The sequence below is a fragment of the Hippocampus zosterae genome, chromosome 14 (assembly GCF_025434085.1).
Source record: "Hippocampus zosterae strain Florida chromosome 14, ASM2543408v3, whole genome shotgun sequence".
Taxonomy (NCBI): domain Eukaryota; kingdom Metazoa; phylum Chordata; class Actinopteri; order Syngnathiformes; family Syngnathidae; genus Hippocampus; species Hippocampus zosterae.
Genome location: NC_067464.1, coordinates 8,084,358 through 8,097,117, shown reverse-complemented (window position 1 = coordinate 8,097,117; position 12,760 = coordinate 8,084,358). Strand labels below are relative to the sequence as shown.

Here is a 12,760-nt window from a genome sequence, read left to right as displayed (position 1 = left end):
AGCCTCCGTTTACTCATGGAAAGAAAAAAAAAAGCCCACAATGAGAGTTCTGTTCACCAACTGACTTTGGAACCAAGTCAGCATAGAACAACGCTGTCTCAGTCCAGCTGCTCTCCGTGGATTTATGGTCTATCCTAAGCTTTTTGAGACTTGCTCCACAATGGGGACACATCAGGGCATCTCGAGTGTAAAACTAAGGGGGGGCTCGGCTTCATGCCCAACAAGAAGTTACAGCTGCGAGAGTTGGCATCGTCTTTCCTGTGTGTGTGAGCAAGCATGAGGCCCACAGAACAGGATACTAAAATTGAGACCATGGGCAGAAGCTTGTGGCCATGATAGTCTGAGCATCACCTGCCAAGAGGCCCGACTGCTCATTATTTAGAGCAAGGATGTCCAAGTCCGGTCCTCGGGAGTCCATTTCCCCGCTCCCACACATCCGATTGACATGATCAGCTCATCAGCGAGCTATTCACAAGCCTCTTAATGATCCTTCATTTGAATCTGGTTGGAGATGGCGAAACATCTCAAACAGGTTTGATAGGGGGATCCTTAGGACTGGACTTGCAGACTCCTGATTTAGAGATGACACTCTTCATCCATTATTTCAAGAAGCGCCTGTGATGGTCAGGTTTGACTTAGCTAAAGAAGAGGTCTGTGCGAAAGTGCGCGCATATGCTCCATTTGCTCACGTTTACAAAGTCAAGTGAATGGCAATCAAGGAGCAGGAATTTTTCTTTTTATTTGCTTCAACACGAGTATCTTTCGGTCTCTCTTAATAGAACTCCAGTGGGGGTTCCCTCTTTGCGTGTTTCTGTTGGTCTAATGTGAAATAAGTTAACTTCAATTTCTTTGAGAGCGAAAGCAAGCCGACCTTGATTAAAAACAAATTGGAGAATAAACTATAGCAGGTCACGGTGACATAACTACAGGTACCAAGTAAACAGATGAAATTGTTGACTTACTCGTCTTCAATCTTGCATGTTTGTTGCTAGCAAGTTTATAGCTCAAGATGAGCCTTATAGCGGACAGTGTTTGTTGACACCGTCGATCACCTGCAATTCCTTGTGAGGATGAGCAGTACAGAACATAAAAGGACGCATTATTAATGTTACAAATAAAAGACACCATTTCACTCACTCACTCTGTACACTAAAATCCCCTCACCCCCCTGTCTAAATTCTTGTAACTAGCGATGAAACGGTTCCCAGTTTACCGACGAACCACGATCAAATTTCAAACTGTTCGGCATCCCCTTTTAAATTGTACCGATTGTTTTTGTTATTTGAAGACTCGAAATAGATGTCATTGTGAGTGTGAAAGAGTTTGGTTGTCAGGAAGTCCCCTGAGAACATGACGATAAGCTGCATTTAGCTACAGGATAGCTATACCCAAAATTGTACACATCCCCCCGCCTCCTCAGTGAATACTTCTCTTATGGTGCCACAAGCATTAATATCTTTGTAAATTCTGAATTTTGGATAGTTATCTATTTGTATATCAATGTTGGATTGCGAAGATTTACACAATGTAGCCAGTGAGGCTAAAGCTCCACTTCATCGGAAATATGAAATATATAACGGTCAGGGTATTAAATCTGAATAGCAAATGGCAAAATCCATGCGGGATTGTAACAGTGTGTGTGTGTGTGTGTGTTGCTTCTGAGTGTATATTTGTTCATGCTGCTATCTGTGAGAGACCGATAAGGCTCCATTATTATGTGCAGCCAATTGTACGACTCCTCTGAAACATTGTTTGTGCTTATTCATATCAGCAAGAAAAAGGTGGGGAATTCCTTCCAAATAGCAGTCAGACGCCTTATCGGGAATTACAAATAAACTCGCCTTGAGTGTAAAATGACCCAACGTCACCCTTCTAAGCAAGGGGTCTGACAGAAAAAAAAAGGTCATCAAAATGTTTTTGATGATTTGTAAACAAAAGGAGAACACGATTGCAGTGAAAATAAAGTAAAAGAGGACACCGAGCGCCGGCGGCAGCATGGTTGCAATGTTGTGACACTTTGAAATACAGTACTCGATTACTGCAACGCCCTGTACTTTGGAGTCAGCCAGTCCTCCATCAAGCGCCTTCAGCTGGTACAGAATGCCGCTGCTCGCCTCTTGACAGGTACTCGTAAGAGGGAGCATATAACTCCTACTTTGGCATCCCTTCACTGGCTCCCCATTCATTTTAGAATTATTTTTAAGATCCTCCTCTTTGTTTTCAAATCTCTGAATAATCTCGCGCCACCTTACCTCTCTGAGCTCATACGCCCCTACACCCCTACCCGGCGCCTCAGGTCTGTGGACCAGTCTTTGCTAGACGTACCAAGAACTAAACTGAGGCTCAGAGGGGATCGAGCCTTTTCTGTTGCTGGTCCATCTCTCTGGAATGACCTCCCACTGAACATTCGGCAAGCCTCCTCGCTGCCCATCTTTAAAGCCCTCCTCAAAACTCACTTGTATTCTTTGGCGTTTGACTCAGCATGACTTAGATTTGCTATTGGTTTTACTGCTTGGTGCTTTCTACCGCCTTATTACTTATTACTGATTCGTCTTACTGTTTATTGTATATGTTAAATCGCTCCATGTACAGCACTTTGTATGCAGCGATGGCTGTTTGAAAGTGCTCTATAAATACTGTTGACTTGACTTGACTTGAGTACACTGAAAATAGAAAAAATTGTGTTTTGAATGGGCTCGGTTTTATTTTGTCGAGTTCCTGCAAACAATAGAATCGTCGGCATTCAGATACAATTTTGTTTAAGTAGAAGTATATTCAACTTTAAAAAAATGCAACTGGATACAGATTATTTTATTTCGTGCAGCCACTTGGTGAAAAATAAAATTTAATACACTCAACGAACCCTTATTTTTTTTTCAGTGTTATCACCGGATCTTTGGATTTCAAGTCTGCGATGTCAATACAGCAACCAGCCATTTTAAGCACGTTTGTTGAATTGTTAATCTATGCCTGTGACGCATCATGACAGGCACAACAAAGCTCAGATGGCAGAAAGTTCAGTGTATGGACCTGTTGCAATTCCTATAAAGGCCCAAATCGTAAACAAAGTCAATTTGTGAGTAGAGTGAAAGAAAATAAAGCATGACTTCAGTTTAGGATTTTTGTTTGTTGGGTTGTGTCCCAAGATTTTTCTGATTTAAAATATGTACCTTGGCTCAATAACGGTTTAAGCAATCTAGTTTTAGTAGGCAGTCTGACAACATCCTTCCATTTTGTACCGCATATCCTGTTGAGGGTGACAGCCCAGCCGCAGAATTATCCCAGCTGACTTTGGGTAAAAGGCAAGGTAAGACCCTGGGGCTCTGGCTGTCAGTCAACTGCAGAGCAGAATGACTGACAGGCCAAACCAAGTGGGTGGAAAGTGCATGGAGTGAGCTCTTGACTAATTTGTCTGGCTAGTTGCTTTGCATTCCTTCATCTTTGACACTGTTGAGATGAATACCATGTTTGTCAAACGTGAATCATCAGGATGGAGTTACTGTATCTCAAGTAATCAAAAATTCTAAAAACAGCCATGGATTTAGTCACCGTCTGCGCTCGCAGGTTTTCAACCGTGACGTTCTGGTGCGGCTTCAAGAGGAAGTACATCTTGATGGCAAACAAAAGGAACATGTCTGACTGGGGCGCAGCAACAGACTAGATAATTATCACACACAGACACGTGCACAAACCCAGACACGGAGGTTCAAATGCACACATTCAGTAGGCTGAGGAAGCACGTTTGGCTCTTAATGAGAAGCCATAAAAGCGTGTGCGTGACAGCATTCGTGTGTGCGCGCGCGTGTGTGATAAGCTGCTGAAAAATGTTGTTTACCCTTTCCACTGGTGTGAGTTGAAACTGTCATCGGCTGGGCTTTGGGGATGAAAGTTATTTCATCGTCACTAGAGTTTTTAATGATGGTGCTTTTGATGAACAGAACTTCCTGGGGGAACAAACAACCGCCCTGAGCTATGAGTCACAGAACAAAAAAAAATAAGCTGGTGGGTGGGCGGGGGGGTTGTTTTTACTTGGAGTCTCGGCTGCACTCCATAGCCGATGTCCAGTTGTTTATCTGACAATATGACATAAGAACATTTTCATTGCCAATGACCAGAGCTTTTCTCTTCACGCAGCAAAATCTTCCCGTTTTGTGCCCCTTTGACAAGGTTTGCCCATGTCGCTCGCTTTCTTTTTGTTGGTCGGTTAGTCGGGATTACGCAAAAGCCGAGGCGGGGGTGGCACATGTGTCTTTTGTGTGGCATTCATGAATTCATTCACTCCCAAAGACGTTTTTCAACGTCTTTTCAGACTGGGTCCAGAATTGGCTGGTATTGAACGCGTTAAAAGGCCGTTCATTGCCGTCGACCGCATCCTGATGTCAAAGTGCTTGCGGCTCAGTGCAGAAACCCGTCTCCCCGATGCGGACGGACACACAACAAAGCTGACGGTTACCTGCGGCTTCCTGGCACTGGCTGCGGTTGATGTAGGCAAAGTGGTGGCTGCAGCTCTGAGACTCGCACGTGCAGCCGCCAGCGGTCAGGTTACATCCAGAGAACATGCAGGCCGGGTTGGACGGTCCCACATACTTCTGCCTGTGCCTTTCCCGGGACTCTTGGTTCCGATTCCCTGGATGGACCCCCCACCCCACAGCCACGCAAGGAACAGTCATCGATGAGTCACAAGAAAAACCAGAAATCTTAACGTGTGTGTCATCACTATGATAGTGTTTTGTAGCGTTAGTCACATCCGAGCAACATCTGTTGAGGATTAGGATCTCGAAGATTGTTACGGCGCGATTTTGGAAACGACTTAACTGGGAACAGGGAGGCGGGTGGCTCACCTGAATGGGCCTTCATGCAAGTCTCCTGGTCTGGGAAGGTGAAAAATCCCAGGCAGGTGTGTCTGGCGTCACAAACGCACTGATCTCCTTCTCTGTCGCAGCCCGTCATCAGTGGGCATCGCTCGTCTTCCAGGCCGGCCTCCGGATAATCCGGAAGCACTGAAGATGAGAGTGGGGTGGGGAAAGGGTTGAGGACATGCAACATGAGCTTGTCATTTGAGTTCACTGCACGCACACTGTCAATTTTCACTTTTGGATCAGAAATAGGTTGCCCGGTGGTCCAGCGGTTAGCGCGTCAACCTCACAGTGCAGAGGTCGTAGGTTCAATCCCGGATCCGGCCTCCCTGTGTGGAGTTTGCATGTTCTCCTTGGGCCTGCGTGGGTTTTCTCCGGGTACTCTGGTTTCCTCCCACATTCCAAAAACATGCATGGCAGGCCGAGTGAACACTAAATCAGTGGTGTCAAACTCATTTTAGTCGCGGGCCAATTTTGAATCACGTCCATTATGATGCAAAATTATTACACAACAAAATAATAGATTACGAGTTTTCAAATCAGTCAAGTAAATTATAATAGTTTGTTCAATTATTGTTCAAGTGGGTGTAAACAGGGTAACAAAATTACAGTATTGCAAAATTTTGGTGAAGATTTTAGCAAGTTGACACACATGATTTGCTTTCGCGGGCCACATAAAATGACCTGACGGGCCAGATCTGGCCCCCGCGCCCTGAATTTGACACCAGTGCTCTAAATTGCCCCAAGGTGTGAGTGTGAGCGCGGATGGTTGTTCGTCTCTGCGTGCCCTGCGATTGGCTGGCAACCGGTTCGGGGTATTTAGAGATAAAATAAGTTTTCATTTAGTATTTTTACTCCGAGACTTTACAAAACCTAATTTGCTTGTGGCCTCCTTTGTAAGTTGCAACCCTTTACAGCTCAAGTGGCAAATGTAATTCTGGGTTGCCCGTTCTCTTCACCCCCCAACCCCGCCCCCTTGTTGTGCCACGCTACTCCAACCATTGAAGCCATTGTATGCTTTTTGTTTTGTTTGGCACTCCCAGCGAGTGAATCCCGCTGCTTCCAAGAAACGCCTCCTCTGCACCAAGGCCGCTTGCAACCAACTCATTACTATAGATACCGTTCTTTTGCTAGGCATGCCTTTTCTACAGAAATGGCGCATTCAGGCAACGCCAAACTTGGCCCGGCCTTCGCAATGGCATGGAGGGAATGACTGAGGGATGAGCCACATTTCTGAATAACCACCCGAAAAAAAAAAAAAAACCCTGCAGGATTAGAGAGGGCCCTCACATACACATTAGCCATAGTGTTCCGTTCTTCTGAATGCATGACGAAACACGACTGCATACAGCAAATTACCATTCTTCATAGTTGTCAAAGATCAGCAAGAACGGCAACAGAATAAACAGGATGAGACAAAGTGTGACACTTTCCCAAGCATGTGGCTCCCATGCCTCATTAAAACCACGATGAAGCACGATTTGAGCTTATTTTAACTCCCTGGCTTTCTTCCCCAAAAAGTTGGAATGATGCATTTTGTTCTGTAACGCTCAACTAAAATAGACTTTGTTACTAAGAATCCTTTCTATTCTCAGTGATTGTTTTCATTTTGAATGACCTGAATTAGCCAGAAAGCATGAATAGCTCTTTCCCGAAGCTCCGAATAGTTGCGTTGCCGATTCCTGAGTGACGACAGATGCTAACAAGCCTTGAACTGTGAGTGACTGAACGAGGAGACGACGTTACCTTTCTTTCACCTGAGTTAGTCTGCGCTGCTAATAGCTCTCCCAGGCTGCCAGCAAAAGTCTTTTCAATAAACCAAACCCCAAAAAAACGCTCCCTGATTTCCTTTCACCTTGAAATGATCCTCGTCTCAACTTTTTTTTCCTCCGTCCAATGGTTTTCCAGTCACTAGCGAGGTGTTTTCTTATGAAATGGTAGGCACGAATGTGCGTGGGGGTGGGGGGGTCGTGGCACTTCGAAAAGGGCAGAGGCAGTCCAAACAGTCAATGAGAGACTAAACATTGTTTATGCAAAGCTTGCCTGACCACAGTCGAGTCTGACCTGCTTATCTGGGATCTGGCCTGGCATGACTCTGGCCAAGGCCCCGTGGCTTCATCCCAAGGGGGATGCCTCTCTTAGCCACTCAGTCTGCTTGTCTTGGCATCCACATTTGGGATGAGAAAGCTGACCTCTAGAGGCCCTCTGGCTGATAGGGAGCTAAAAAGGAAGTCTTTGAAACATTAGATAATACCAGAGGAAGGCATGTGAAGGAGGGTCATTGGACATAGCGTCCGAGCTAGACAGGCATTCTGGTACAACATTTGGGGGAAAAGAAACGTGGGGAGAGCAAACGCTATGACAGGAGAAACCTCCACGCAAATCATTCAGCGTCGACTGGATGATTTTCACCTGGCCGACAGGCAGAACACAGATAAGTCAAGAGGTCCCGATGACTCTCTTTTGAAGCATGTCGTTGTGTACTCAAGACACGGCACGCAAACGGAAGGGGCTGCATTTCTTTCGCATAGCTTGCATATTTTCTCTGCACTCCACGCAGACAATTTATCTGAAGGGTGATTTTATTTTACGAGCAACATTTTTTTTCCCCTCGGGCTAATGTAATCATTCCTGTTTATTATCCCTTTCAAAATACTTGTAATTAAGCACTTAATCCGTCATTTTTCGCATATTTCTTTTGAACAGCAGGACCTTGTATTCGAACATGTCAAGATGATGTCAGAGAGCAGATGAAAATGGCAACCCCGTTCAAGGAACGTAACCAGCATCACACCTGCGCTGTAACATTCTCGCTGTTCCACACTAACACATTGTGACCACCCAGCACGCTGGCCAGAAAAGTAAGGGGATCAGAAAGTGGAAATATTTACCCCCGCCTGCTGATTGCAGGTCTAACTAATCACTTGGAGACCTTCGGAGCTTGAGGAAGGGGAAATCTGGGATCAGTCCTCAGCAGCCTGCCCACTGTGGCCCCTGAAAACTTATTGGGAGGTGTTGATTTACCCCCCCCCCCCCCTAGCTGCATGCATGCGTGTGTGTGACTTGAGGGTCACCAGCATGCCCCAAGAACCCAACAACTCAATCAAAGGAGCCATTAAGGTCCCCCGGCTTTACCAGAGATACTCATTTAAAGACAAGATGCCCACCAAACAGCGGCCTGATGGGCGTATGTGGCACAATCAAGAGCTGTGTCTTACGGGATGGCCTGTGGATTGAGACCCCTGCTAATTCTTGTAGAACCTTGACTTCAACCCTTACACGGGGACAATTGGGGGACTGCGTCAATGGAGGCAGACACGCACTGAGAGCTGCCGGTCCTCTTCAATCTTCACAAGGCTGGACGGAGTGCAGGTGAAGGCGGGTCTGCTTGCTTGTTCATCAGAGGAAAGCCATTGCTACTTCATTTGTTTTGGATGAGGAGGAACCGGACACCCCGAACGTTACTTTGAAGCGCACCGAGTTACACAAACACTGTCGAGAATGAGCACAACCCACAAGTAATGTAGCTTGGCGATAGAACAAATCCTCCCAACGATCAAAACGCTCCCATGCACAGTTGCACTCATTTCATCTCGTCTCAATTGACAACCTTGTGCGTTTTTTTTTTCAACAGCAAGACTTGACGCGGCTTTGAGCGCACATAATTCAATTTTGCCAAACATATTGTCATGCTCTCCACTAGAGTGACTCAAGCCTCAAATGAAAAGAATGAGCAATAGAACCTGGAACGTCTGCTGGCAGTGAAGAGCCCTTTCGAGCTGTGGAGCCGCTCCAAACAGACAGCGGGCACACACTCCTGGTTACGACTGCCAGGACTAGACTGGCTGATTTCAATATTGCAGCGCACACACACACACTTGAGGCATAACTGTAACAAAATGGGTACAACATGGAGTCATTTCCGCACTAGATTGTTTCTACCTTTCCCAAAGTCAAAAAGATTCTGTATATTAAAACGATTTGAGGCCATTATCTCTGTGACAAGATATTGTATAATGACAGATACAATCAGATACTCCAAGTCACCTTTTGTCCCCAAAGGTCCAATTTACATTAGACTTCGGGCTAATTGGACTTCAAAGCAAATGTACACAGAAAGTGTCATGGGTACACGAACAACATGTGAGAGTAACCATGGACTTCTTTTGAGTGCTCATTTAATTTCATTTTACACAAGCGTACGCTATACGGTAAAGCTAATAAGTGGATTCCAATGTCACTGTGACTGTGTCAGTGGAATGATCAGCATGAGGGTACTGCGGGGGGGGGGGGGGGGGATTGTACTCCACAGAGTACAATGATGCAGTTTTCTAATGTTGCACACAGGGGGTCAGTTTCTGTGTAACCTCATGTATTCAACACGACTCATAATTGTACTTCAAGGAAAGTGGTGGTGGGGGGGGGGGGGGTGCAGGTACAGTATCTCACCTCGAAATGACAAGGGTGCAAAAGCAAACGGCTATTTATGGCGCCCCCAAAGGTGGTACCCCCTGTTCTATTCCTTTCAGTGCCGTGCTGACAGCTCTCCTAACAAATACTGTCTGGAAATCCCAAGGGAAATTTAAAAAAAACTCAGGTACTCACTTTTACAGACCCCAATTTCAGGGATGAGGGCAGCTCCAGTCGAGTTGACGGAGGCGCATGTCAGCCCCAGGGAACAGTAGCCGAGGTTCCAGTCCGGCCCCCCGCACGGCTCCCACTCCAAGCGGGCACAGTGCTCGCAGCACCCGCAAGGATCCTTGGCCATGGTCCGACCACCGTCGCAGCCTTGTGTCGCCTTGGCGTGGCATTTCCGGAGATGGCACGGCGTGCACTCGTCAGCCTCGAGCACCCGAACCAAACAGAACGCAGTCAACATCAAAACGGACCTCTTCAGCAACATCTTGCAAAAAAAAAAAGAAAAAAGAAAAAGTGAACCAAAAATAATCTCGCGTTGTCAAGCTTGTCAAATGATGAAGCAGCCACGGCGAAAACTAAAAGTAAAAGTTGCTGTGAAGTCCTGCGTCTTCCCTCGCCGCCACACTTGAGTGGCACCTCGATTCAAATGAGGGTTCAACGACTGCAACGTAAAACTTACGCCCCCCCCACCCCCTCCCCTAGAAGCTCATGTGATGAAACACGTGCGGGAATCCGAAAGCTCCCCTCGAACCCGCTACTGCCTGCAGCCTGCTGACAGCCTCGACACGGGGAAGCAAACTGAAACCCAAATTGACACAGCAGGCATTTAGAAATTAGCGGTGTACCCCTCCCCATGATTGACACCCGTAGCGACCAGTCACATGGAGCAAAAGGGAAGGGCGGACCGCGGCCCATGAACCAAAGATGCTACACTGAAGAACTTTCAATGAACTCAAGTGAGGAAATGAACAGCGGTGGCAAAAGTACTCACAAGCTGTACTTAAGTACTTCGTAAGTACACATATTTTAGTAAAAACAATTTTGGATTACATGTAATAGGATTTAACTCCTTTAGTCAAGTAGGTTTTTTTAAGTCCACTGAAATGTACGGAAACGTTGAAATAAAACGTAAAAACGAAATTTGATTTCTACTGTCAATAACAGTAGATCAACAGTCATCAACATTGCTTCTTTTAATAATTTGGCACATAAAAATTTGTAAAAAGAATTTATTAAAAAAATACATTGTACTCTACTGAGAAGGAAAAAACACTTGAACTAATGTTAATGCTAACTTTATTTAAAAAAGGAACAGATAACATGCATCTGTGTATGTGTGTTTTCATTAGAATTAGTTTGTGTGTTTTCATAAGACAGAATTATTTTGTTGTCAGAGTGGTTCTCAGGCTGGCCCAAGACAAAACAACCACCACAAATAATTCCTGCATACATTTGTTAATATTTTATCAGTTCCTGTGCCTCCACGTGACCCCCCCGCCCCCCCAACACACACACACATGCATGGGAAAGAGACTACCTCAATTACGTGCCCGCACATCGCTGCTGGCATTGTAGGTTCTCAACTTGCAAAGTCAAGTGTACCAAAGCGGAACCATTGCAGGTCAACCCGAGTGTGAAGCCATTGTACACTTCCAGGTAATGTACAGTACTCTGTAGACGGAACTGCCTCCACTGACCATATATTATCCTCCATCTCTTGTCACCAACTACCAAATTGTTCTTTATCAGTATCCAACAACAAAGTCATCGGTCTGTCAAAGCTGTGCAGTCAAACATGGCAGACACTGTCGGGACCTTATCATTCCACAGCGATGCCTTTTGCGCGGCGCCAACGTGAGTTTATTTGTGTTTGTTGGTGTCCGATTGTGTATGCAGGTGGCTTTGGCACCGTGAAAGGTCACCGGGTGTTTGTTGAAGCTGTGTTTGTGTGCTTTTACTGGCAGATGGATGGTGCATGCGTGTGGGCACATCTGGAGGTTTGTTGTCACGGTGTCACCTACATCGAACGCGGGACATGAGCAACGGCAATGACAGTTAAAGGGATGCTTCACATATGTACGCCATTTGCGGCAGTCAAAGTTAATTAGTTGTCCATGATTAATTTAATCATGTTATTCTTGTTCATGTGCATTTCATAACTTTGAAAAGGATTTTCAAAATAATAGAGCTGGCCACAGTGTTCTTTGTCATGAGATAAGTGTCATTGTTGGACTCGATTGCGCAATGACATACACACATCTGTAGCTCTCTCTCTATATAAAATGATTTTAAGTACAGCCACACAACATATAGGTTGAGATGTCAAATGAATTGCTCTAGCGTGTTGTGGAAGCTAACAAAATAGTAAGAATCATAAAGGAGGGATCTGTGTGTTGGTGTTTTTTTTAAATTCAATCGCTAATCCCGACCTGATGTCATTGTGGATAAAAGTGTCATGACACAACTGCCTGGAGCCATCCTCTCCAACACAAACACAACATCGAGAAGAGCTGTTCTGCTGTGTGTATAATCAGCTCCTTTGCTTCACAACTGTGCTCTCGTCCTCTGATTTATCCCTCCCTCCTCTCGTCTCTTGCATCCCTCCTTAAAGCTCTTGTCACATCAGCCGACCGGCAGTCAGAAAGCCTTTGATGGTTGACGACACATCGCATGTGGAACTTGGAGAGCCTGCGTTTCCTGCGACATGTGGAGATTGGAGCCTGACCACGCTGACCTATTTGCTTGGGCGATAGGGGCCAGCTGGCAAATGTAAGAGGCCCTTCATGCGGCTATCATGGGCCATTGGTTTATGTTTAGCCGACAGAAAGGTCATGGTACCGCTTGGTCCCCTTTCCCCGCTCACTGCTCTTCCAATTTCATTGAAAATTTATGTTTTGCGGTAGGACATGAGCGAACTGTGCAGCAACATGATTGAAACCTGATCAGCGTCAGTTTGACAGCCCTCTCCAAAAAGAGGGTCGTCCTCACCGTGGGGTTTCGGACGAGAGTGAGACGCTCGAAGACGGGAAAGGTGGGGTCGAACAGGGCGTTAGCATGTTCTGAATAACTGTAGTGTGCATGTGCTAATGATGTTGTGAGTCACACAACTCTGGGAAAAACGAAATCAGTGTGAGGGCGCCAGGTTCACTCTCTCCAACGATGAGCTCCCCTGTGTGTTGAATCTGATCCAGGCTTGTGAAAACAGCTTCAGGTGGTGCGCACTCATGACTCCATGTGATGAAGATTCGGTGACCCCCCCCCCCCCCACCCCCCCTCCTTTCCACCGTTAGTCCTGTTGCAACTGACTGCCAAGTCAGAGTACACTCAGATGGCGTGGAAGCGTCACACTGGTGCTGAGGTGGTGTTTCAGGGTGTGGACGATGGGGTGTTGTCAGACTCACTGGCAGCAACACGGTGACACTTGGCTGAACGTGGAGTCAACTATGACGTGTTGAGGGCATGTTAAGTGGGCAGTATGCACCACA

General features: G+C 46.1%; 1 protein-coding gene across 1 annotated transcript in view; it reads right to left on the bottom strand.

Annotated features, from left to right (window-relative positions):
• crim1 (cysteine rich transmembrane BMP regulator 1 (chordin-like)) overlaps positions 1 to 10,335 on the bottom strand; it is a 34,425-nt gene extending 24,090 nt beyond the window's left edge. The window contains exons 1-3 of the mRNA XM_052085912.1: positions 9,462 to 10,335; positions 4,842 to 5,000; positions 4,454 to 4,627 (exon numbers count right to left, since the gene is read on the bottom strand). Of these exons, the coding sequence (XP_051941872.1) occupies positions 4,454 to 4,627; positions 4,842 to 5,000; positions 9,462 to 9,759 (631 nt within the window). The 5' untranslated portion in view covers positions 9,760 to 10,335. The remainder of the gene's footprint in view (positions 1 to 4,453; positions 4,628 to 4,841; positions 5,001 to 9,461) is intronic.
• Positions 10,336 to 12,760: the final 2,425 nt, after the last annotated feature.